This window comes from Trachymyrmex cornetzi, unplaced genomic scaffold (assembly GCF_001594075.2).
Source record: "Trachymyrmex cornetzi isolate Tcor2-1 unplaced genomic scaffold, Tcor1.1 scaffold641, whole genome shotgun sequence".
Classification (NCBI taxonomy): Eukaryota; Metazoa; Arthropoda; class Insecta; order Hymenoptera; family Formicidae; genus Trachymyrmex; species Trachymyrmex cornetzi.
Window position 1 is genome coordinate 724,070 of NW_017299961.1, and position 27,948 is coordinate 752,017.

Here is a 27,948-nt window from a genome sequence, read left to right on the forward strand (position 1 = left end):
TAATATTTTTCAGTCTGATTTAACGTTAATTTCTTCCTAAACAATTTTTATTTTGTAATACTCATTTATATTATTTTTTACTTATTTAATACTTTATCAGTCTTCTCTATTTAAATCTCACGAAATTACGGTTGATATTTGTATATATTCTGCGTAATATTTTAAATACAAAAGACACAATTATACAATTGATACGTGTAATTTCGTAATTCCTTATTTCGCGAGATTTATGCAGACAACTAATATCAATTGTAATGCAGTAATAATAATGATAACGGTACTTTCAAGAAGTTCGTTCTATTCTGAATAGAATAACTGTATATATTTTACGCGTGGCTAATATAATAAAAAGCGTATTCACAAAGATCCTAATCGGTAGCACGACATTTCGTTCCCCTATAAAGCTGCACACTTTGCTATTATTTTTCCATTTATCACAGATGCACAGAATTAATAATTACACTATAACGAGATAACAAGGGGATTGTTCTAAGATTAACTTAAAGATATTTTAGAAAGATATATTTTAGAAATTAATTATAATAAAAAAAAACTCATATTTTTTTATGAAATTTTATTTATATAATAAAAAGTAACCAAATTTTTGTAAAGCGTAAATTGTTTCGTCTTTTGGAAAATTGTAGAGAATCGCTAGCGGCGTATAACGATATTTGAATGGATTGATTGAATTTGAATTTAAATTTTGAAGGGATTTTTGATTTTTACTATAAAATGCAAACATCACAGAATTAGTGCCGTAGGCAAATATCTTGTGGTATATACGATTTGTAGATTTTTATCGGTGTCATGACCTTTTAGTTCAAACACGTGCCAAATGAACGAGCGCCAGAAAGATAGGAAGCACCGGAAGCAGCGACGTTATCACCGCGGTGACGTTCATACGTGATGATATAAGTATATTAAAAGTTCGATCGATTTGGAGAACATTTGTCTCTATTTTTAATAGGAGTATCACCTCGAGGATTGTAACGCGTAATATGCACGGCGATGTGACGTCAAGTAGTCGTTGATGTCTTTTATGATATTTCCGTGCGTGGAGTGTTGGTGGTGAATAAATAACCGCACATATTAATGTTATCGTATAAAAATGTATTTAATAAATAACATCTAACAATGAAATAAAATAGGGCTTGCAGCTCGTCTTTATGCACTTATGTATGTATTACAGAGCTGGCGCGAATATTCACGGAGCAGGCAGAGATATAAAATATGGAGAAGAATGTTGCGCAGTTTTTAGAATTCACTCATGTCTACACATGGTAGTCCAAAATTCGCTCACGTGTCTTTGATGATGAAATTATTACTGATGTGATTTGAAATATCATTAATTTGCGATCAATTTTCCCTTAATTGAACTGTTTAGGAGTTAACAATTTCTATAAAGTTATAAATTTTAACAATTATAAATTAAATAATGAATAACTTCTAAGTTATTTTTATTAATAAGATATTAAATATTATTTTTGTTAATAAGATATTTTTGTCAAAGATTTTTGTTAAAGAAAAGTCAGTTTCAAATTAGGAAGTCGCTATATAGAGCATTGACGTAAATCGTGAATTATTTGTATCTGTTTCTTCGATCGTGGAAGGATGTAAAGAAAGCGATAGGAATCGGTCATTTCAGGAGTGATAACGATTTAAAATTTCTGAACTCTCTGAACTTACTTCAATGTTGACTCTGCAAATATGTGTACACATGCGCATAAGGACGAGTTTAAACATTGATACGCATAAATGCAACATCGGGCACTGGTTGTGCGCCGAGAAGCAGTAATTTACCGTGGACAATTCCGTAGAATTCTATTTCCGTAGAAATTTAAATAACTTGAGACTCAGGTTGACTTGTTTCTTCATTCTCCTTTTCTTTGTCTCTTCTTTCTTTTCCTTTTCTCTCTCTTTCTCTTTCTCTCTATCTCTTTCTCTCTCTGCATTTCTCTGCTTCTACAATAAAATTTACTCAGCACAAGTTGCTGCTTATGCAAGTGTCATTCCCGTTGCACTAATAGAAAACATGAAATAACGGATGCATAAGAGAATAAGGCGTCTCATTATTATTCAGAAATCGATACAGCCTTCTGACATTCAAGTTCGGTTACATCTGCGGTTGTGTTACTTATTTGAGTTAAGTACGCTCTATCTCGAAGGGAAATAAATTAGACTTCCTTTGTACATTTATACAGAATGGCATTCGGTGCCGCTCGCGCAATTACGCGAGAACGTAAGATGACGATTGTGACCCAGCTTCTCAGACTCCGGTGATACTGTGCAGCCAGGGCTTGTAATAAGTCGTCCTCATGTACACACCCGGTAGATACGGAGCCGCACATTTAATACCGTGAGACACGGTCCCGACTAGGAACCATCTGCCGTCTGGCCGTTCCATCACTAGCGGACCACCACTGTCACCCTGAAGAAAATCATTACCGTTGTCTATAATTGTTTATGCAAGACCTATTTTCGGTATTAATGTTGCAGAATGCAAGGTAGTTATTTATCGCAGCATTGACAAACAAGTTAAAAGGATTAATCGCCAAAATATTGAAGATTTGTTAAAATAAAATAAAAAATTCCACAATAAAATAATGATGAAAACAATTAAAATAAAAAATAAAAAGTCAATATTATTAAGAATATTGACATGAATTTTCTACGTGTGATCAAGGGTAATTGCGCGTTAGCGATTAGGATTAAAAAGTAGTGCAGATGGTGGCTGATAACAAATACATTTGATATTTTTCTCTAGAATGAAAAATAAGACCTGTACAATAGAAGATCAAGTAGATTATGTATAGTAATACTGAAGCTTATGTAGATTATGTATAGTTATACTGAAGCTTCGCACGTGCAGCCAACAAAGTAATCACATTATTTGCCATAAGATCAAAGAGGCTCCGCTAACAGCTGGAACAGTTAATAAAGCTAATGGAATACAGTAGGGAGCAACTCATCCGATTACCTCACAAGAATCCTTCTGGCCATTAGCGTATCCAGCGCAGAGGAAGCTATCCAAAATCAATTTCACGTGATCGGCGGTTTGGAACATCTCCTGACAAACTGAGTTCTCCATTATGGGCACTTGGACCTCCTGCAGCACCGACGGCACACCACCATCTATCGAATGTAGCGTTACCGTTAGTAAAACCTTGACGGCGAGATGACGCGCGAAAAGAAAGTCACGATAGAACCGCGGACAGAATTCGGGCGCGTAGGAGGCTATACGAGAGTCATCGTGAAAGTTGTTACTCTGCTCTCGTCACGGTAACCTGTTCCATTTTGTACTTTCTAGTCTTGCGGGAAATTTACTGCATGAGTCGTGTACACAAAGGCGTTCGCAATTTACAAATTGGGTGAACGAAAATCGATACTCACTGTATTTAAGTCGGCCCCAGCCTGTGACCGTCGCCATTCGACCAGTGAAGTCGACACCGTCTTCTGGCATACAAATAGGTACGATGTGTTCGTCAAACTGCACCGGTGACTCGAGCTCCAAAAGCGCCACATCATTCTCGAATGTCGCTGGATCGTAACCGCGGTTCACGATGACACGGCGTACATTTTTCGTAACGCTTCGTTTTGGTTCCAACTCGCCCGAAATATCGTATTCGCCGAACACCGCGACCAAAGAAGCCAGGAAGCTACTAACAATAAAATAATGCTATATTTGTATTTTTTCAATTGTTATTAGTTACACAAAGCATCTCGTTATTTAACTGAATGCTGCTTGGTTAAAAAATCGATAAAAATTAAAATCATTAAATTTTTATATTTTTTACAAAACAAAATAATAATAGAAGTTAAAAATTTTTATATCATAGGGAAAGAGAAAGAGAGAGAGATAGATATATATATAAAGTTAATAATATAGTATAGTTATATATAGACATAAACATATTATTTGTGTTAATTATTAATTTTCGGTGAAATTTCAAATAAATTTGTATAACGTACCCTGGTTGACAATGGGCCGCTGTTATCACATATTTATCGGTGATAAGTACACCTCCGCATTTATTCTTCGTGAACAAGCCGAGCCAGGTCGCCTCGCGAACCAAAACTTGCCATGGCCACTCTCCGAAATCTGCGCCTTTTCCGCCGACTACTTTTCCTGATCTTTTTGAGATCAGAGGTCTTACGCCGCATTCTGTTATCGCAATTAATCATTATGGTGACCGTAATAACAGTCGTGATAATTGCGATTAAAAATACACATTTTCATAAAGGATTTGAAACAGAGTAATATAAGGTTTAGTGAAAAAGTAGAAAAGAAACGAGATTCCGATTTAGATGTTCGGATCTTTTATTTGTAGAATTTTTTACAAAAATTTTGCGAACTTGTCGACTGCTCACTTACGAGTCCTAAAGTCGGCTACGTTCTGCTGGATGACATTCGTTTCTGCAATGCTGCTTGCAGTTGTGTGCAGACTCTGTTCTTCTTCTAGCAGAATTGCCTCCGTACTGCTGGACGATGCAGTCGTGGGTTTCCTGGTCGGTTTTGTCGGACGCCTCGTTATTACTTGGGGCCTTTTCGTTGTGACGTTCTGCGATGTGTTTGGTTTAGGTTTCGGAGTAGTCGCTTTAGTGGGACGCGTTGGCTTCTCGGACGACGACGGTTTTTGAGTTGGACGAGTAGGCCTCTTAGTGGTCGCGGATGGCCTTTTCGTCGTCGTCGACGACGAGGACGACGCCGGTCTAGTTGTGGACTTTCGCGTAGGTCTTTTTGTCGTAGTGCTTCCAGTTGGAGGTCTTTTCGTTACGGTAGAAGATGTTGAATTCTCTACGGTGCCATTTCGAGTGTAGACTATGTCTTTTAGATTCTAAAAAGGCGATCAGAAAAGAAAAACAAATTACACAAGTATTCTGTGTTAGAAACAAAGGCTCGTATTCAGTATTTAGAAATATTCAAAACGCGCTTATAATAATGTTGAACGCACTTAGCATATAGTTCACGTTGCATATAGAATTTTAGAAATAAAAGCGCATTTATTGATAAAAGTACGTCCTGAATACAGACCGAGATATTTATTATTAACCCTTCAGACCTGAGATTGGAACCATGTTAAAAAAATTTTTTTTTTAATTTAATTCAAGAGGGCACTTTAATAAGTAATTAATATTAAGCAATTTTTCAAAAATTTAAAGGGTTAAAACAATGTAGTAATATATTAAATGAGCTAAAAATGTGCAAAGAATAATAATGTATTTTTAATTAAAAATAATGCAAGTTTAATATGTCAGTTTAACATGGACAATTATTATGTGAGACAACTTTTAACTTTATTATACTAATGTTTGAATTTATCTTGTCGCTTTCAGTGTTACTCGAGGAAAATTAACTCATGTGTAAAATTTTTAGAAGCAAGAGAGAACAAAGAATTTAAGCTTTCAACGTTTTGGTTTATAAGTATAAAAATAATGAGACATTAATGTAAACTGTGTTTATCTCGTAACGCTCAAAGCGCTGAAAATTAAGCTATATCGCCACGTAAAACTCAAAGCAATCTAAAACTTCGTTAAACGACACAGGAGCATAAAACTCTCTCGCTCGTAAAAACAAATTATCTTGTTACCTCAAAAGTACCCTGCAGCGACTCGACGAGCTTGACAACGAAAGCGTCAACTTTGTTGGTCAGCACATCATCCTCAACGAACGTGGGTGTCGGAATATCGTATTCGCTGATGAGTTCGATATCCGGATACCCGGTTTTATTGTACGCCTCAACAATTGTCGGCTTCTCCTGCTGCGAGATCGGCATGGAGATGTTAAGGTTCGGATTCCGCACTGGTGGGAAATTGATGAGATCGTCTGGTGCCGCAGTCTCATCATCGCAAGGTGCAGCAGTGGTGCTGGTAGCCTTGTTTACGGTATCTTTGAATATAATATTATTAATTGGTGTCAAATTATTGTTTGGCCAATTGATGCCGGACGTCGATGGCTTTAGATTGAACGTTGGTTTGCTCGACCATGAAGATACCGTGGTCCAAATCACGGGCTTTTTCGTGCTCGGCCGAATCTTTGTGCTTGCATTTTCCTCGATCGCCTCGGTGCTAACATCAACTGTTGGTTTCGCGCTGGTGCCATCCTTCAGGTTGACGCTGATATAGCTAGTAGAGACCACGTTGTTGTTGGCGACGTTGGAAATTACGGTGCTGATGTTGTGAGTTATGGTAGTGGACACGCTGGGTTTCTTGGTGATTAGGGTAATAGGTCTAACAGGAGTAGTTTTAATCGAAATTGAAGCGGGCTTGGTAGTTGTGCCCGAAGGCTTTCTCGTGACGGGTTTCTGAGTAGTTTGCGTGGTAAAGCTCGTTCCAAGCGGGCCGAGAACTATCACGGTAGGCGCCGGAGGGTTTGTCGTAGGTCGATTGCTGATGAAACCGCCGCTGGAAGCGCCGGAGTACGTTTGCGTGGATGGTCGTGAGCCACTCGATGTCTGATGATGCGACGTGTAAGTCGTCTCGGTAGGTACGAGCTCGTAGTTGTAGTACGCCGATGAAGGTTTAGACTGTATGAAACCAGGTTTGTAATAACTGTGCGGGAAAGTCGAGGACGCGGGCGTTGTAGGTCGATAATTTGCAGAACTGACTTTGACATGATGGATAGGTTTTGAGGTCTCGTCAATACTCACCCAGGCCTGAACCGGCGAGGAATTAGGAACCGGAAGAGTCACTGATACGTCCGCATTCGGAGTGGTGTCATTCAGAATGGAGATTATGTGATTAATGGCGATTTCCTCTTTGTCGTAAACAACATCATCCTTCTTCTTGTTGCCCGATGGCAAATCGTATATAATGGTGGGTACCTTCACCAAGTCGTCTTTGATGCTAGAGGAGATCATTGGCGTAGTAGTTTCAATTTGTATTGAATTCGTCATCATTTTTGTAGTCATTTTCTTCTCGACTGTGCTCGTTTTCTCGAATGTGTTTGCCAGCAGTGTGCTGGATAGATCGTTCGTGAGCTTTTGCACATTGGTGTACATCTGAGTCACCACGGGCACATTCATTATTATAGATGTCAATTTGGGAGCTTGCGACGTCAACTCCGGCATGGAGGATTCAGTCTGCTCTGAAAATTTTATCCACATATTTCCATCTTGTGTGATCTTATCGATCGGCATTTCAGTGGAGGAGGGTTGGAAAATCTCGTCCGGATTGTTGATCTCCTCGAGCATTGTACCGTTCTCATTCAACAATATCGTCTCTGGATCGCTGTGGTTGTTCTGGCTTAGTCCGTGCGAGAACAATGCCGGAAGCTGATCGACTGGATCCACTATTTGCAAAATTTGATCGGGACTCAGCAACGTAGTGATTGGTTTCTCTCTTGGCGGATCTTGGTGATTCTGAATATCGTTATTAGAATCTGAATGCATCAATAATTCTGGCAATCTTAGATCATCGATAATGTCCTGCTGACCCAAAAGAGCCGGGAAGCCCTCGGCCAACTGATTTATGTTTGTCTGTTGGGGAAATTGAATTTTTTCAGCGTTGTTTGACGACGATAGCATCGATAAAGAACCTTGATTCGAACTAGAGATCTTCGTGTATATCGTTTCACCGCCACTAGAGACATTTGGCTTATCAGTCTTCGTGGTCTCACCACTCGATGACATGCCAATCGGCATGCCGTCCGAATTCAGCAGGATAGGTATGTCGGGTACATGGTCGATCTGTTCTAAATTGATAAACTCCTCGGTGCTGGGCAGATCATCGTTGCTATTCATCGAGCTCTTCGGTGGTAATTGGCAGCACGCACCGAAAAGGAAGCCGTCCATGCAGGCGCCGACGACCTCACCGTTACGCCGTGTGCATTCATAATTAAACATGCATATCGGTGGCTCGCTCGACTTAATACGCGGCGGCAATGACGGCCGACACACCTTCGGCACTATCGTGTAGCCACCGAACAGCTTTCTACCTGAAAAATAATTATAATAAAAGATCAATCCTATAAGGTTCACGACTTTTCTCTTTGTTTTGTGCAAAGAGTTAATTTGAGAAAGAATCGAAAAAAATAGCGTATTTCATATAAAAAGAAGCTTATATGATATGTTTTTATAAAGGATTCTGCACTAATTATATGGAGAATTGGTCCCAGTGAATGAGTTAGTTTTCACATATAATGTTTTACAATGTGATGAACAAGAATGTCATAAATACAAAGTTCAATAATGAATAGTTTTTGAGCTAGGATGTATAAAAGGTGTCAAATTGTGCTCACATAGTATACTTTTGATATACCATAGCTCAAAAATTATCCACTTAAAAAAATATCAATTTAATACATGCGGTGTCTATACAATTCTCATCGTGTTAGTGTTCACATTAACACCAATATGGTATGGATTTAAAACCTTATTATTTATACAATATTTTTATTTTAGACCGTATATGTGAGAAACACAATCAATACTAGAAATTTAAATGCCTATTACGGAAGCTGGATCTTCGTTGCTTTAAATAATTCAATCTTGAATTACTCTCTCTCTAATATTATTACTTATTATTTATATAATTACTTATTATTTATATCAACACTATTATGATGTGGATTTAACATTATGTTGATGTTAATATTAATACTAATACAGTGAGAATTACGGACACCGGTAGATGTAAAATCCACACTGATATTTTTTAGAGTGCATCAATTTTGTATTTATGATATCTTATTCACACATATTATGTGAAAATTAAGTCATTTCACTAAGATCTATAATTTTCCATATAATTAATGTGGGGTCTTTTGGTCGTTTATTTTACGTGTATATCATAAGATATTAGTTTAGAGAACTTTCACAATTTCCGAAGAAAAAAACCGGTAAAAGTTTATTTTTGTAAAATAAATTATCGTAGCATGTTGTGAAGAGGCATCCAAAGTTCGCTCCGGTTGGTATTTGGGTTGCGGAAGAGTACCGCGTTCACGTAGCTCGAGACACTGCCCCAAATTTCGGTTTACCCTTAAAGAGAAATCGAATATCGGATCGAGGATTTATTGGTTGCGATATGCAACCCGTGGTAGAAACGTTAAACAACCGTTTTTGCGTGGGTCAAAATATATGGACATCGTATATCTTTGTAACGTTTCCATTTTAGTCACCGATGTTGCAATAGAATGAACGAAGCAAGAAGAGTATAAATATAGATATCGCGTAGATATCGATTCATTTAAGAAAGAAGAACGAAAGGAAGGTTATTTCTTCTAAAAGTTATCCTCCCTCTTTCGTTTAATTCCCATCATATAGATTTGACGATAACATCTTTCCTGTTTCTCCAGCTTGTTTCTCTCGAGCACGCGAGAGAAAATATGAATCAACATCAATATTGAATTAATATCGGCGAGAAAACGTCGGTTACGAGATGCACGCCCGTTTTGCGCGTGTGTTGTGTTTGCACATACGCGGTTATCTTTTTCCGGTTATGCTTAGCTGACCAAAGCATAGACGAGCAGGCATGTAGGCTCCGCCGCGCACGTGCCTTCTACGCGCTTGCACACTGCCGATATATGATGACCTACTCGGCGATCCGTCCGCGATGCTTGTCTGGATACTCGCGGTTGGCGTTCCAGATTTTTGCTATGCGTGTACTCTCGCGTCTTACCGATCTATCTTATATTTATCAGTCTCGATATACTGCATTCGCTCGTTTCCAAATATAACACATACCCGAAGAACACAAAAGCCTAAAACTCGCCATAAAATTGTCTGAAAGATGTTCTACATTTCTCGAATAGACACCTTTCGTCTTTCAGATTTTTTTATATATTGCAAGATAAAAAAATATAAAATAAATATCAATTGCGATAAATGTAAAGTAATAAAATATTTATCAAATAACAATATGGAAATAAACATCTGCGCGATAAATTTTTTTTATTTGTAATGTTCGAATAATATATATAATGATGTATAACAACAATATCAAGTCATGGTAGAAAGTTTGAGTTCTCAACTGATTAGGAACTTGAAGAATTAAATTCATCGTTTTTATATGCCCGCTCTTTGTTACGTAAATATGTTCTCGTGCAAAATTTACATATTTTTTGCGACGTCCGTCGTGGGTTGTACAACTTTCTTTTCTACGCGACGCGGAAAATAGAAGAGGGCAATTTGCAATTTAAATTAGCCGCGGGATTGTGCACAGTGTTGTGAAAAATGGGTTGGCTACGTGAGCCGTAGAAGCGCGATTATGCCCATTCTGGAGCATGTAAGGCATGCTAGTTAATAGACAATATGTATGAAAGGATAAAGTGCATACACCTTAATTAATTATTGTGAGACATGTGACGCAATACGAGCATTAAACGCTTGCTGTTGATGTTACGTTTAACAAGAGTTTGCTCAAAACGGGAGAGCGTCGCATTAAATATGCACGATGATCCAAAAGCTTTGTAGCAAACTTCGTGAATTATTTACGCGAATTAAATTGAATACATCGCGTTACTGCATGGGTTTTTTTTATGTATACTGTTTCGTGTACTGATATTTATCTGATAGATTATATAGATTATATATTTTACATCTTAGATTATATGTCTTACACAATGAAAATAATTACTAAGCAGTTAATGGTTTATTGATCTCAATCTATAACCGATCTCGAGAAAATGAGCACTTTAGAAAATACTTAATGTGTTAAACACAAGTATCGCGATAAAGATGATGATGCACAATTTCCTGCGAGATGTGTGTAGTCCTTCAATTATTCTATCATAGTACTGCAACGATAAAATATATGTTGGGGACAAAATATGTTGGGCAAATAGCAGTAATAATTAACCCGTATTACGGCTAAATTTTTCGCTCCCGTATGTATTTCCTATGTGTATTGTCGACAGGGTGCAATGTGCATTTGGAAGCAGATAGGACGAAAGCAGCTAAAATATGGGTATTATTAAAGCAGATATATAAGTTGATACTATTAAAAAGTTTTATTTTACTCTACATTTTGTATTAATCTACATTTTCTATTATATTTCTGTAATATTTGTATTATATAACTTACTTTTTCAATTAATATGATATTTTTATTATTGCCCTGAAATCTGATAGTAATAATCAATAATTGATAAAATATAAGCTCGATAATCTGTTAAGCGCTACAAATAAATAAATAGATTCTTATTACTGTGTTTCAAATTTTATGCATTTATCGTTAAAAAATTTAAACAAATCTTTATTTCAATTTCCGCATTAAATTTATTATTCTTTATAATTGATAACTTTGTTTTGTTTATTTAATTTTACAAGCTTCTCATTTTCGTCATATTATCATGCAGGCGCTCGATAAAAAAATGTTCAACATTTTATAGATCCCATACAAATTGATATAACAAATGAATCGAAAGAGAATTCTTAACGAGAAGAAATTTCACGCGCTGTGAGAAATGTCATCATAAACTATTATAGAGCTGTAAATGCCATCACGAGTGTCGTACGAGCCACAAAGTCTCTTGACACAAATCAACGTGCGAAAGTAGAGAAAGGTAAATTTCTGATATATAGGTCAAAGTCATCGTTAATAAATATTTAAATATAATAGTTACATGTTTGATATGCCAGCTTGTAAGAATAATTTCGAGAGAGAGCGTCTTTCGGATTCACGACGTTGAAAACTTGACGTGTTCGATAGATGACATTTGAAAATTCGCCGTCAATAAACAAGAGTGTCCTAGAATTGTCGTCTGTTTAACTGTGTTTAATGAGAAGCTTGAAGTCAATCTTCTTCTCGCAGTAGATTCTCATCGTATAGAATCATCGTTTGTCGTTACATTTTAATTTCCAATGTTAAATATTATTTTTATTAATTGAAATTTGTATTTAATTTTTGTTTAAATTGATTCAATTATACATTAATTAAAACCGTCTGTTTATATCAATCTCACGTCATGTTTTAATTAATATAACTGAATTAATTTTCTTCAATTGAAGTTGCCCAAATCGCTTGTTATACGTCACATTAAATAATCACGTTTAATTCAATATCACTGTCATTAAAATGACCGTCACGTTGTGAAGTTTATTCTCCATAAACACGTCAATAACATGAATAATTGAGTGAATATAGAATATATATCTGGAACGATATTGCTCCGACAACATGCGCCACTTTCATCTCGAGTACCGCGTGAATATCTTAAAATTTGTATGTGTTTCACACAACAAACTCATGAGCGGATACGTCTCTCTTGTGACTTTTGAAGGACCGTGTGAAATTCTAAACAGAATACAATGTCAATATTTGCCGTGCCAAAAATTCGTAAAAAGTTCGCGATGAGTTAAAACGTGAAACACTGACGCGCGGCTTTTCTCCGACGACCCTTGACCTTCCTCTCATCATGCTCGCCGGAAGGGACCGAAAGCGGCGTATGTGAGACATCGATATTCGCGCAGCTCGGCAGAAAATCGAATTTCACCTCGTCTGTATTATACGCTCAACGCGCGACCGGAATAAATGGCATATGGCGAAAAGCTTCGTTCTCGGCTCCACCTCTCTGTTGTTGATTTTGCTCAAAGAAAGACGGAAAGTAGAATTTGGTGTCAGTAATGACCGCCGACTTTAACATATCATTTTGTATACGAGCCGTGGACACTGGTATGCATGTTAACGAGAATGCATATGCGAGAATAATTTGTAAAAGTAGAAATCCGAGTTTTGCCTCATTTTCGCGTTTCTCACGTATATATTACCTTCTAACGATAGAAAAATAATGATTTATAATGCGGAAAAAGATGTGTTTGAAAAATATTATGTAAATTATGTGGGTTACTTTTTTTGCGTTAAACAAGTTTCTAATTTCAATTCTTTAAATACACATGTGGAATAGAGAGAGAAAAAGATATACGTTAATGAAATATTTTCGCGTTTGACGAGTCAAGAAATATTTAAATATGTTTCGTCCTATTAAAATAGATATATGAAATGTAGATGGTATCAGTTACCTTCATTTTGAGGCGTCCAGGAGTGAGAAGAGACGCATGTCAGAGTAAGAAAGATGAACAGCAGACAGACACCTTTCTCAGCAACCATCTGTAATGAAAAAGTATTTTAAGAAAATCTAGATATTTATTGAGAAAAGACATTTATCTTGAAAAACTTATATTAGTTAATATATTAAAATTTTAAGCACAAATTTAAAATTAAAACGTTCTTATCAAACTTAAAGATAGCTCTGCTTTAAGTCAACGTTAATTTATTTATAAAGGCTCTTGGCACTAGCTCAACGACGATCTTAAAGCACCCTTTAGTTTTAAAGACCTGACTTTGAGACATAAAATATGACGTAAAAGATATATGGATCATTATATTCATATAGCGCTTATATTCGCAAGAAAAAGCGGATAAGTTACAATTTTCTTTCTATGAGATACAAACTTACTTATCCTATCCATTAAACGCGCATTACGTTTCAGCCAGAAAATTTCTCCATTTTCATAATGACATAAATGTATTCAAGTACAAAATAAGTGAGAGATAGCGTTCACTGAAGATATTTAGTTGATCAATTATATTCTCTCTTTTCAAGTGAATAATTTACGAAGAGATAACATCTGTGTTGATTGACACATTGAAAAGAGATCTTTTTTAGTTCATCTTCGGCATAATTGTTCAGCAGCCATAATTTTTCAGAGTTAATTACCAGATCTACATATTGGCACGTGTTTTTGTCCCTATAACGGTACAAAAATATCAGCCTCTCGCACGTATGCCAGAAAAACTGAGAGTCGTAAGATGATTCCCATGGCGTATTCTCTCAATTAATTTTATTTTACAAAATACTAACAGCTAATTTTGCAACAATTTATATGCACTAACGAACATTTATTATTTAAAATTTAACTAGATCTATGTATAGTAATTTATTTCCAAAAATTAATTAAAAAGTTGAATGAGATATGATGCAAATAACGTAAATAATTATCATTCATATAAAATGGATATTGATTACGATATGAAAACCGAAGATAATGAAGCGTGTAATATTACACCAAATGGATCGTAAATTACAATATTAAATTAATTTTAATTATAACGAATACACACATATTTGAAAATAAATATCTCGTATTTATCTCTTCGCATATTCGAAACAATTTTATCGAAAAATATTTTCATCTAATATGCTAAAACGTGGTTTACGCTCGATTCATATAGCGTGTCATTTCAAATTACAGTTATTGATTAACGAACAAGTGAATCCAATGACTGATAATGTAATGCTTATAAGGATGAATATATGAAGGGTTAACCAATATTTCACAAATCAATGCTCTTATATCGCGTAGGTGTATGCTTGCACACACAAAAAAAACGCAGGTAAACGTGAGTGAGTATATGTAGCTCTATTAATAATTTTTGTAAGAAGCAAAAGGTCAAAAAAGGTTTACGGACGCCATTATAATTTATAAAAATATAAATTTGTATCTAATTTAATCTAAGTACAATAACGATAAAAATAGAATTAATTGAGATAAAGGCAAATTGTACTGTTAAAATTTTAAGCGAAACACGAAGCACGTGTCTTTACTCGCTTTCTCGCTTTTGTCAAGTTCATATTCAAAGATCCCTTCGAAATTCCACGAATACAATATTCGTACACGTCTCACACGTGAATCGTCAAAATGTATGAAGAGCAAACATCGCCTTGGACCCATGTGTTTCCTGTTGGAGAAGTTCACGTTCACAAGCAAACACGGGCGCGCGAGCGTATGTCCGGAATCCCGTTACAGTCAGTCACACAAGCCCGATGTACGATAGCTGCGGACGAGACGGAGGAACGGGAACGAGATATCGGAGGAACCTGAAGGTAAAGTCGCCGGAGATCTTCGGCGATAGAGCAGAAGCCTTGATGAGCGAGACGAGGAGAAGAAATGGAGAGACGATGAGAAGCAAAGATACGAGAATGAGCGCGGGGCAAGCCGCTGGTCGCTTTAACACAGGTTCACCAAGACACTGGTGACCCAGTTTACCAATTCACCGACATTCTGTCCCATTCCCACCGTGGCCTTGCTAACCCATTATAAAGTTCATCTTCCAACGTGTCATACGAGATTACCCTCATTCATCTAAGTCAACGTGCCAGTGAAAATACACGTGTCTGTGAGTTTTAAGGCAATCTGATTTTTGGAGTTCTAATTTTTTTAATTTTGTATACTACAATGCTGAAAGTTTCCAACCAACTTTATTGTATAGTTTAGATAAAAAATCTTTACAAGTAAGATTTAGTATAAAAGTGCTTAATGTATTCTATAGTATTTAAAATATTTGTATTCCTAAATTGATTATAACATAAATTTTATTAACTTAAAATATATAACTTTAATATAAATTGAAAAATAGATTGACAAGAATTATCATAAAATTATATGTTGGCGGAAATTTTCAGCAACCACTGTATATCTTAAACTCTAAAAATTGAGAATTTAATGGATCGATGAGATGCGCAGCACTAAACTGAGTTTTATATTAGGTAAGCTCCGTAGAGTTAAATTGTAACAAAGGAACAATTTAGGTACATAACGATTGGTTGGTTGCCAAATGATAGTTTCGACATAAGTTATGATAATGTTTTTGCCTATTTATGGTCCGTTCGTGCCGCTCTGATTTTTAATGCGATCCGTTAAAGTGAACTGTTGTTCCACACAGACACGTGAGTTGATATGACTATATTAATACTCTCACCTGTTAACCTAAAAAGTACGGAACATCCGGTCGATTATATGATGTTGATTAAATGTACCATGATTATGCTAATTTCATTAAATATTGGATGATTATACTAATTACATTAAATGTACTAGAATTATATGTATATATACATACACATATATATACACATGTATATACACATGTATATAATGTGACTCGCACTTATATTTTCAATTATGCTGCTTGATCCGTAAAATATAATACATATTTAAAAAATAAATATGTGGAAACAAATTAGTCAAATTAAAAAATATTTCATGAAATGTTTTATGACGATGTTCTCATCAAGAGGAAATGAGAGAAAATTTATGATAGATTATAAAAAAAATAATATAAGTAAAATAATAATCAAAATAAAATGATAACTCTAAAGAAAAATAATAATGAATATATATTTCATTTACGTTTGCAAATGTAATAAGAACTTTTACAATGCAAGGACGAGATTGTAGATTATAAATACGTAATGCTTAACTTATATATTAACATAATCCATAATTATGAAATATTCTATTTAAAGTTAAGCGTAAGGTTAAACACACACTTCATCATGCACGGCTACCTTGATTCAGGGTCGATTGAATTATGATAATGTCGGTATATCGCGTAATAGTTGCACAAGGCTTACATCGTGAGAATGTTACATCGTTATATGCTGTTAACACACAAGTGCGAGCCTTTCGTATGCCCTACGTACGGCCGTAAATACGCGGAAGTCACTTTCGTTGCAGGTGTTTCGTTTTCGCGTAACATTTTCCGGTCGTTGTCAGTGATTATACCAATCAACGCGAGAATTCAACGCACTTACTTCAAGTAGCATCCTCCACTTTACTTTTTTAGACCCACCTTTTTTATAACATGCTATAAAATACGCATGCATAATAAGTAGCAAAAAAGTCAAACTTGTGTTGCAAAGCAAAAATGAGAAAGTTAAAAGATAGAAAAACAAAAGATGTTAAGGTAATAAGCAATAATTTAATGTTCAATAATTATAATAAGTATAATAGATTGTTTCAACTACACAGAATTTTCATTCAATTAAACGAAATTGGTTTTATTCTTAATTTTATTCTTTTGATATCTATTCTTGCACTCTAATTTTCGAGTTTTTTAAAACTGACTTTGCTTAGCTGATGAGGACTCTATGTAGTTGAAATGTTTTATTATTTTTGACAATTTTTTTATTGGACATTAAATTATGATTTATTATCTTTAGCATCTCTTATTTTTTGCTCGTTTCTTGACCTTTTTACTTAACTTTCTTACTTAATACGTGCATCTATATATGATATATATTTTTATTATTTATGTCAAATTATATACGTCAAATTTCTCATCGTCCATGTCATTTCGCGCTTTCGTTGCTACGTTTATTGATCGTCGACAGCGCAAAACCGCGATGTTACATTCCCGCGGACATTACTTTCCGGGCTATCTGCCGCGACGATCAATGGTAAACGAGTCCTCTCTCTCGACGTGCTTTATTGCCGGCAGAGAAGGTGTACAGGAGAATTCTCCCGGTGAATCGGAAAAAAAAACGTTTGCGGGAAAACACGGCGAGATCCCACGTTTGCACGCTAGTCACACAGAAGATCCTTGCCGAGAGGATCCTCTGCCAACCTCGACCTCCGGCGAGGCACGAATCATCAGAATCGAAAATTCTTCCGCGTTCATTGGCCGTTCGTCACTGAAGAGTATCGTGAATGCAAGTGCGTACGGTGCAATGCACGTATGCACGAGTAGATATACACACGTACAGAACCTCGGAGAAAGCTTAGTTTCAATGTGATTGGATCTTGATTATTGGATCTGGGTGACCCGATTGCCTCAACGAGGGCTTCCTCGTCCTCGACAACCTGTCGTGTAGACCATCAACGATTGATGCTACTATTAACGATCGATCACATCATACGCGTGGGTGATTGATGATGCCGAAATGTCATTCGAATTACCGTGTTAATTTAACGCTGAAAGTTACGGCAGAGACAATTTGACCTTTATTTCTAATTCCGCTCATTATAACTTTGTTAATATAATTGGAGATCTGTCTAGTACCGTTAGAGTTTTACAGATTTTTGTCTTGCAAGTAATTTTACGAATGAAAGAAGATTCTTTTTACTCATGAATTAAAGAAAGATTCTCTTCACACTCAGCCTCGTTTCCGCGATTCGCTTTTCACGGATAAGCGCGATTTGAATTAATTCAACAGGTCGGAACGTCTTTGGCCTCCATTTTCTCTAAGCGAGTGCAAGCATGAGCGTCAATTATCGAGACGACGGTGATTAGCGAAGTATAATCTGAGAAAGTAGGGAACCCGTGCCATTCGAATGGAACACAGAAGTCCGCGAAGTGTCCGCGCGAAACTAGACCTAGGACGAAGATGCAGACGGCCGCTGCTTTCACTCGATCGCATCGTTTAAAACATTTCGAGCGCGATCATTCGTGCAAAACCGATCGATTCCTCTTGTGCTCGTTTCAACATGGAAGACTCAATATCCGATTGCCTTGTACGAAGCATCGAAAGTGATAGCCGCAGTATTGTACGTTAACGTGGCAATGATGATACGAAAAGCTGCGTAACCGTTTGCGGTTAGAAAGAGACTTTTTCGATGAAAGCGGAAATCCTGTTTTTAATCAATTTTTTACATACTTAAATTTTAATCGGTAACGGTTTTATATACAGGTTGAGATTAATTCATCTATTTATAATTTAATTTACGTATATAATTTTCTTTTTATGTTTCATAATTTTCTAAGCGTAATTTTCTAAATATAACTTTTTAATCGATTTATATAATAAGTAATTAATTATACATTAATTACGATTTATATGTTAATTTTTACGTCAGTTAAGATTATAGAGATTATTTTATTAAAATCAAAGAGTTCATTTAGATAATTTGTTTACGTTAAAGCTACGAAGGGATGTCGATAGATATTCAAGTAAGGAAAACGTGATTTGTATATTTAAAAAAAATCAACGGGTTAATTTAATTCTTTTCACGTGAAAAATCCGCATTAGCGGTGAATTTCTGTTTGCATGTGAATTAACTTTAAAAGACGCCATGTGTTACAAATGCAAATCTTTTTTTACGGATTAACCGGTTAAAGGCGTAGAAGCGTTAAATGTGCGAATGAGTCTACATGATTGGAAAGAGTGACAACGAACTGTCGAAGCCTCGACAACCGTTACGACCCACCACCACATACCTGGCTCAAGTACACATTGGACGTATACGTATGTAAAAGATGTACGCGGTAGACGGTGCTTGGGGTCAATATAGGAGATCTTTTATCCATTCAAAGATTCTTATATAATCTTGTTAGATATTATATAAGAAAATTATAGATCCTTAAAACTGAGAATACTTCAATCGATTTATTAGTTTCCCAAAACTAACTCTTGATCTGTCTTCTTTTCTTAAGCTATCCGCACGGACTTCTTCGTTGAACTAAGAGAGTACTCAAATATAAGAGAAAAATATAACAGTATATATTGTATATAAAGAAGGACAAAAGTTTGTGAAGAAACGTAACTGGTAAATAAGTAGAAAGGTTACTTCAGGCAGAAAAACGCAAATGATCTTTATTTTATTTTTATGACAATTTGATAATGTTTACCGAGTATAACTGTGTTTACGGCGGACGCCACGCTTAAGATTCGCCAACCTTATGCGTGACCGTTGCACGCATGAAACTGGTAACGTAAAACTGGAAGCGTAATTCGCGCGATGCTGACTTCTCGTGATTCAGGTGTGCGCGCTTCACGGTTACTGCATCACGCTGAGCGTCTCTCGTCTACCGGCGAACGAGGGCAGGTCCGCGCTGCAAGCCAGGTCGCTGATACCTGTTACTTGCGTCATCGATTTGTGTGTCGCAGATCTTCCTGGCAACTTTCGGCGTCTAGCTCGGGCAGACGCATCATGTCGGGCACGCTTAATGACGCGTGGACGAAGAATGTACGGGGAGAAAAAAGTTACGGAATATATGAAAGATTGAAATACCTTTCATAAATGCGATGCAACGGGGCATGCCAAATGGTCTTCTGTTTGCATCTTCGGAATGTGTGTTGTTTTAATGCCGAGAACATGGCTTTCTCCGGTTTCCCGACGGGAATCAAATTACTATCCGATCTTGTTTTAGTAAACAGTTTGAGCTTTGGCGTTGATATTAAATTTCATGCCGATTATCTCGCGTTAAACTTTCTCTTGTGAGAACAAATTCAACATGAATTTATTCTCACGTTTTTATATATGTATATATATCATTTCCCTAAATATTAATTAATACACACGATGATTTTTTGGTTCTTTATTACACACGATAGATTATTCATACCTTGGGTTAATTTTCATCACTTTTATAAAAATTATATATTGAGTATTTCGTACATACATTTTAACATTTTTAGAAAATGTTAAATAAAAATAAAATTGTGTATTTAAAAAAAGATAGAGGCCATTATTTAATTGTTCTAATATTTGAAAGATAAGAAATGCTTAGAACACGAATAATCCAATGGTGTGTACTAAGAATTAAATTTGATTCAATTTTGTGAGTGATATTTTACGATGACATTTATGTCACATTTCAATTTAAAAATAGATAAGCCTATCAATAAAGTATTCCAATGGTTATACAATAATATTAGTTAAAACTGATTTATTTATTGCATAGCAAATATATGAAACGAAAAGAAAACGCACCAAGATGTTTAATCCAAATCTTAATCTGGATCCAAATTTTAATTAAAAAAAAATACACCATATAAATATTTCAAATGAATAGTCTTTTACTAAAGTGCTCTCTTTTACTTATTTATTTTTTCAAAGACATATGTTGCAAAGGGACACACTTCCTTTTCTTTTCCTTCCACTTAATTACATATTTATACGCTGCTTTTATTAGAGATACTCAATGAGATACTTAAATTCACATTTTGTTAAATATAGAAATTCGTTAAAAGCTCTCAAGTCGAGAATATAATGTATCATGAAGACAGAGCAATTCCTTCTGTTGAGACACGAGGGAAATTATCTCGCGCTCGTTCCACCAGCCGCACCATCGATCAAACAACGCCTTAAGGACCGAGCCACTTACCGTGCAGCGCATTAACCTTGGGTGCAACCGAGAGGGCACGTTAAGCGCGTCTCATAACGTTGTTTTAATTCCGGCAGACGACGGGTCCGCTCTTCCGGTCTGCTTCCGCGCGAGAGAGGAAAACGCGACCTTGCCCTTGTCGTGGTCGGATCGTCCCTTTCACGATGGTTTCCCTTTCGAGGGATCACTGATCCCTTTCGCACTTCTTCACTGAACTTGCTCTCGTCTTGCCAGTCGATTCGCCGACATGAATCGTGTGCAACGTCCGCGATCGAATTTCGAACCGGTGCACCGACCTTGTGTGTCTCGATCTTCTCTTATCGCGCGCGTTATTACATCCGTCGATCGTCAGCCTACAGGCAACATCGGCGATACCAGGATTCGTTCTTGCGAGACTAGCTACCGGTTGCACTTGAAAATCTCTGTGACTCTTACGCGCTCGCACCGATCTGTACCGCGCGATCGTCCATCCGGCTAGCAAACGGGATGGTACCTGTCTGGCCGTCGTACCTTGTGCCACGGCATGTGTTGCTGGAATCGCATGGCTAAGTCATAAGCGGCGCCTTCGAAGATCGGTGGTGGTGGCCGGTCCGATGGTGGAAGTCGTTTATGGTGGTGGCAACACAACATTCGACGGAAGCCCGGTTCGATGAAGAAGGGGGACCGTGCACAGAGGACAGAAGCCGTCGAATGCGAGTAGGGAGTCGGGAGAAAGACAGAGAGAGGGAACCAGGAGAAACCAAAGTGGGTCAGTGGCCAGGTCACGTGGAGAAGAACGGGGCCCAACGTGCAGGACGGCGACACACTGTCCTACTCATCCACCGGCCGCTCTTGGCCGCTCCAGGTTCTGTCTGCCCATTCAGGAAACGCTTCATGATACCATCGTGAAAATGAGATGTGATCCTACTCGACGTCTTCTCACCGCTACTCTTCCCAGAAAAGAGAAGGAAATCTCTGATGGGAAAGCCAAATAAGTATCGCTCGATGAGTGTGATGACAGCACATAGTCAGCTGATAACGTCATGACAAGACTGTACTGTTCATCAGCCGTGTTACTCTATGCTGTGTTAGCATTTATACTGATATCTATTTACTGTTCCTAAAAAAAATGTCGCTTAACCTTTAAAGGATCTTAAAACGGAGGTTTTAAAATCTTAACAGTTTTTTCTTAATAAGATTTGTATATAATAATTAATTCGTTATTTTAGTTTCTTTACCTTAAAATATGACACTGTTGACGTCGCTATACGGCTTTTCCTGTCTGTAAAACTTAATAATAAGAGTAGCGAATTAAATAATTGAGCAATTCACGTCAATGTGCTACTGTTTTTAAAGAATCAACAGTATAGTTAAAAGAATAGTTACATAATATCGCTACGGATTCGATGTTGTGTGTGAAGATCTATTCTACAAGTGAGTTGCTTGCGGAAACAGTTAAATATGTTTCATGCCTCTGGGGTTTCGTTCTGCAGAAAATACATTTCCGACATGGAGGAGCTAGAATTCTAGTCATAACATTTGTTCTTGTCTCATGCGAAACGATAATCGTTAAGATATTGCCTATAGAAAATGTTCCAGGCTCTCTCTCTCTCTCTCTCTCTCTCTCTCTCTCTCTCTTCCCACGTCTTGTTTCATCTAATTATTTTTTAATGAAAATTATAAACAAAAGTCTTTGCAACAAGTATATAGTCGTCCATCTGACATTTCTATAATGATGTCAACAAAAGGAACTTTACGTAATTTAATTTTAGAAAAAAGGAACAATAATGCATTTAAAGTTAATTAAATTAATGTTGCCTTTAAAAACGATTTGAAAAAAATGAACGAATTTTCTTCATTACATCGACAAAAATTCCAGAGTACTTCATTTCCTACGATGGCAATTTTTGATAAGAGAAAGAAAACTTGTATGTATATTTTATAGATATATACGGAGAGAATTTTCTTTTAAAATTTACCCTGAAAATATGGTGATTGTGGTATAATACTATATTTTAAAGATTTTTACCATGCACTTCAGTAAAATTATCAAACTTATTTTATACTTTATTATAGTTTTATTAATGAATGAGAGAGATTTATACTAAAATGCTTCGAAATACAATGTTGTCCCACGATTGTCATTGTATTTTCAGGGTAAATTCTAAGAAAGAATTCTCTCCGTGTAGCATTGAAAATGAAATTGCCGTTCAATTTTCAGTATCGAACTATTGTTAATTTTACGTAGTAATTTCGGTGGCGCAAGCCAATTTTTATGTTTTTGCAGTTATACATTTCGACAAATTTCGTGATAAATTGTAAGCGTTATACGTGAAATCAGTTTTATTTATTTTTATTTTGTATTACATATTTTATATACATGTGTATTTATTTTATTCTATTTTTAATTATTTATCGTATTTTTATTTTTATTTTGTGTAACTGTGATTCTTTCATGCATTGAAGATGACAGGTCGGAATGTTTGTGAAATTGTTGTATATAATTCGATCAGAATGTACTAATTAACACTAACTTGCTTTATTATTACATTTTATTCTCTTTGTTTTTAATCTCTCTCTCTCTCTCTCTCTCTCTCTCTCTCTTTCTCTCTCGATTAATTTTTTATTTCTGGAGTTCAACTTAAATTGTTGGCAGAAAAATAATTCTTTGGCACGCTTGTCTAAAATTTATCCTTTAATTTATCTTGGAAGTGTAGCGATTAATTTCCTTCTTCCAGCCAACAGTATTTAATATCTTTACAATTTTTCTCTTTATACGCTTTATGCGGAGATCTAATCAGCGGCTAATAATAAACGTCCAATTTCCGGTGTCTGCGCGTCTTTGGTTTCTCTCGCCGCGAGTAAGTGTTCCTACTTCCAGATACAAGAGGATAATTACAATAGAGTGCTATAACGAGTTGTATTACGAGATAAATACAACTCGCATAACGCGTCTGTCGTCTGCTTGATATAAAGGTCTGTCCTACTAATGATATTATCTCATTACTGTTAACTACACACACTTAACGGAATGCTGATTATTGGATGAAAATCGCAAATACTTTCGTACGTATATGTATGTGTACCATTACAGTTAAAATGGTTATTAATTAACGCAATAATTATTCTGCATATTAGAAATCGTACTTCTTATTTTTAATCAAAGTAACTTTCGCAAGTACGCGTAAGATGAGAGATGATGGGAGAAAATATGACTTTAACCAGCCGGAGAGTAGCGCTTTTTTATTACACGGCACAATACTAGGAAAAGCACGAAACTCGCATATATCCTTATTACCGCGATAATACTATGAGCTGCATGCGGAAATTGCAATATTGCCTTATTCTGATGACTTTCGAGCTTTCAGCGTGCGCATACACCACGCGAAGCTGATGACATAATGCGTTGAGATCACAACGCCAGATTTGCATTGTTAAAGCCATGCTTAGTGTTGTTAAATTTATCGAATAATAAATTTCAAAGGACAGAGAAGAGAATAGATATTGAACAACTTTTAATGATCTTTTTATTTCATTCCATTTTAATAATAAATATTATAATGTAAACCTGTGTATATATATATACAAGACTTGATAAAGATACCAAACTTATACAATATGCTAATGAGGTCGAGTAGTTAAAAAAAAGTTCATCTAAACTTATGTCGGAAAATACATTATAATAAAAAGTTATGAACTTTCGAGGACTTACCAGCAGAATAAAAGAATTTGCTACACGGAGAGAATTTCTTCTTAGAATTTACCCTGAAAATGTGACAGTCGTAGGACAACATTGTATTTCGAAGAATTTTAATGTAAATTTCTCTCATTAATAAAACTACAATAAAGTATAAAATAAGTTTGATCAACTTTACTGAAGTACATGGTAAAAATCTTTAAAATATTATATTGTATTACAACTACATATTTTCAGAGTAAATTTTAAAAGAACGTTCTTCCCGTGTACTATTACTAGTACAGTAGGTATATTTGGAAGCCTGTATTCTTTCAGAAAGAAGTATTTTCGAATATTTATTGTTATAAGTTTAATTTCGGCCTTTATGAATACTTTGTACATCTCATTATTTATCGTTTTGGAACTGATGAGCTCTTTCATATATATTGCGGCGAAATAGCAATTAATTTTATATTATGCAAAATATACAATTAGTTACATTAATTAATTAACAGATTAATTGTCTCGCCCGTTAGAAATTATCATTTTAAATTATTTTCAACTCTATGCGTTATTGTCCTGCTATTTATTGAAATTTTACGTTCAAAAAGGAAACAGGTTACTCGTAATCCTATTTGTGTAATCGGAGCGAGACGAAACGTTCGACAAGGTACGTCACAGCTTTCGCGAATAGCAATTCACTACTAGGAATTTTAATTAGCATGTTGTAGTTGAATTTCACTTCATTTCAGAATCAGACCGTCGTGACTGTGTCGATGTTAAGTAATTAAAACTTACATCGCAATTCATTTTTTATACACATGCGATTATAATATTTATATATAATTATACATCTAATGTACAATAATAAAAGAATTAAAATAATAATTTTAAATTATATTATATTATATATCATTATATATAATTATAAATTATTGACGGTTTCATAGTTTTTTGCTATCATCTAAATATTTTAAAAATATAGGAGCTGAGACATTTTTTATAAAAATGTAAAATAATTATTAATAGTATCTTATATAAAATATATTTGTGTATTATTTACTTAAAAATGTAGAAATTAAAACATTAATATTTAAATAATATGTGTTTTTATTATAAAGATTATGTGCTTCGCGGATTTTCTCCGTGTCCAGATCCATTCTTGGAACGCCAACGTTTCGTGAACCTTGCAGCTTGCAGTCCACTTCATCAGGGCGAGGAGCAGCCTGATACAGTATCAGGATGCTTCTCGCCCTGATGAAGTGGACTGCAAGATTCACGAAACGTTAGCATTCCGAGAATGGATCTGGACACGGAGAAAATCCGCGAAGCACATAATCTTTATAATGAAAACACATATTATCGTAATATTACTTGCATTTATAAATGTTAATTCACACCTTCATCAACTACTTTATCTTCAGTGTAATTGAATGCTGTTATCAATATTACAGTCCTAATAGCAGATGATAGTCGTAGCTAGCTGCTAATAGAATTTGATTAGAGCTCACATACACACATTGTAGGAAATATAATTCGTAGAAATCAACAATTCTAAAACAATAACAACGTGCCTTCATCGTGGACGAGCATCAATAATTGACGATTATATCCTGTAATTCGTACGAGATGGTGAAACCACGAAACCATTTGCTTCCCGCGTATAATCATGGTGAAATTATGACGGGTCTCGAAGAATCCATGTATGGCTCTCTCAAACGTAGCCTTGCAACGCAGGAATGCGTAATTGATAACGGTCTCGGTTCTCATAGCTCTTTCACTTCAGGTACTGTTTTATATTAATGCTCGGCCACGCATTTGAATAATATCGCGAAATCCAACTTACTTACATTTGTCATCGAACTTATCCGGATCTCATTTTTTGTTCGTAGTTAAATGACATTCAAACTTTATAATTTTGTTTTAAATAACCTTGCAAACAACTGAAATTTGAAAAATATTTGCATTTGTACAGCACAAAATTAAAAAGAATGAAGTACAATATATATAAAATATTTATTAATAATTTCAAAGTAATTTTAAAATTCAGTGTTATATAACCATTGATTTTGTATATTTTTATATTGATATTAAATAAAAAATCATATAAAAATAGCATGAGCTTGATCAATGTTTGTTATAAAACGTATTATACAGAGAAAAATTTCGCATTTTATTTATATTTATATATGAAGTTTTTGTGTAAAAAAATACATGTTTACTTCGGTTTATGTTTCAAATCGCATCGAATAAAATAAATGTGCTAAATTTTTTTTACACATTTATGCTCTCTCACCCACACACACACACACACACACCCTCACTTTCAGATATTTCATTATATTTAATATTGAACGAAATATTAACTACACTGAGAAAAATGTCCGTTCAAAAAGTAATAAACAGATATTTCCGATTGATTTTGATCGGATTTATAAGACTATCCGATTAAATTTATTGGATTTACAGAACTATCCGATGAATTTGATCGGATAGTCTTATAAATCCGATCAAAATCAATTGGAAATATCTGTTTGTTACTTTTTGAACGGATAAAGCCCGGAAATTTTTCTCAGTGTATATACTTTCAAATTATTACCGTAAATGAGTTAGGTAAATATTATCTTATCAATCATCTAATAGCGTTTTTCACTGTCAGAGCTGATGCGCACTCACAGTGCACTTTAAAGCCGTTTTACACAAATTGATGTAAAGATGTACGTTTAATAAAAATATAAAAACGGATTAAACCGCGAAATCCTCAATATATTTTATTATGATATTTGATAAAATATACATTGGATATTTTATTAATTGAGATATCTCACTTTTACATTCGGATTAAGTTAGTGTACGACAGCTTTAATGTGCACTGAGTGCGCATCAGTTTTGCCAGTGAAAAACGCTATAAGTGAACTAACTTGACTTTATAAAAAACCGTCTCACAACTCAAAAAAGATGATTTTTTAAATAAAAAAGATCGTCAAAATTGTCACAACAAAAATAGTGATTTCTTAAGGATTGTGAAAAGGAAATAACAAAAATGACATTTATCATGTTAAGAATATATATTTATCGATATTATTTGATTAGTCAATTTTCTGTCAAGTTGAAAAATAGTTGCTCCCCTTTTCTGGGAAACTTAATTTTTTTAATTCTATCACTTTTAAAGTAAGAAAGTAATATATGTATAATTACATACTGCAAATTACATATATATTTTTAAAAGCAACTATATGTTTTCTTTACATCAATTACTTTAGCTTATTATTATGTGCAAAAATATTAAGATACAGTTATCAAAACATGAATAGTTTACGAGATATTATATATTTCATATCAAAATGTATTAACGTATCCAAATGTTCGAAGGAATGTATCTTTGAATAACATCGGTTTTGAGGACTATGTTTATAGAATACATATTGATCTTCGGTAAATATGTAGATTAGGGTAGCCCCCCCCCCCCC

The 27,948-nt window shown here is 35.2% G+C and overlaps 1 protein-coding gene and 1 long non-coding RNA gene across 4 annotated transcripts in view; one reads left to right on the forward strand and one right to left on the reverse strand.

The window, feature by feature from the left end:
- Positions 1 to 27,948, forward strand: part of LOC108766979 (uncharacterized) — a 62,628-nt gene that overhangs the window by 6,843 nt on the left and 27,837 nt on the right. The gene's annotated exons all lie outside the window — the stretch shown is intronic.
- flz (transmembrane serine protease filzig) lies at positions 1,909 to 21,345 on the reverse strand. 2 transcript variants are annotated; one of them, XM_018516576.1, is made up of 9 exons: positions 20,824 to 21,345; positions 12,957 to 13,044; positions 6,648 to 7,933; positions 5,589 to 6,524; positions 4,373 to 4,835; positions 3,970 to 4,162; positions 3,391 to 3,656; positions 2,978 to 3,132; positions 1,909 to 2,428 (listed from the first exon to the last, which is right to left on the reverse strand). In XM_018516576.1, exons 1-9 carry the CDS (start codon positions 20,833 to 20,835, stop codon positions 2,267 to 2,269), a joined length of 3,561 nt encoding a protein of 1,186 aa, XP_018372078.1. In that variant the 5' UTR covers positions 20,836 to 21,345; the 3' UTR covers positions 1,909 to 2,266. The 2 variants fall into 2 exon arrangements, with proteins under 2 accessions (XP_018372078.1, XP_018372077.1); XM_018516575.1 differs by having other exon boundaries at positions 5,589 to 7,933.

Coding starts and splice junctions, on each gene's coding strand:
- flz (XM_018516575.1), bottom strand. Junction 4,836..5,588: donor CGCTGCAGGGTACTTTTGAG/GTAACAAGATAA, acceptor TCGCCTTTTTAG/AATCTAAAAGACATAGTCTA. Junction 2,429..2,977: donor GCCAGAAGGATTCTTGTGAG/GTAATCGGATGA, acceptor GATTTTCTTCAG/GGTGACAGTGGTGGTCCGCT.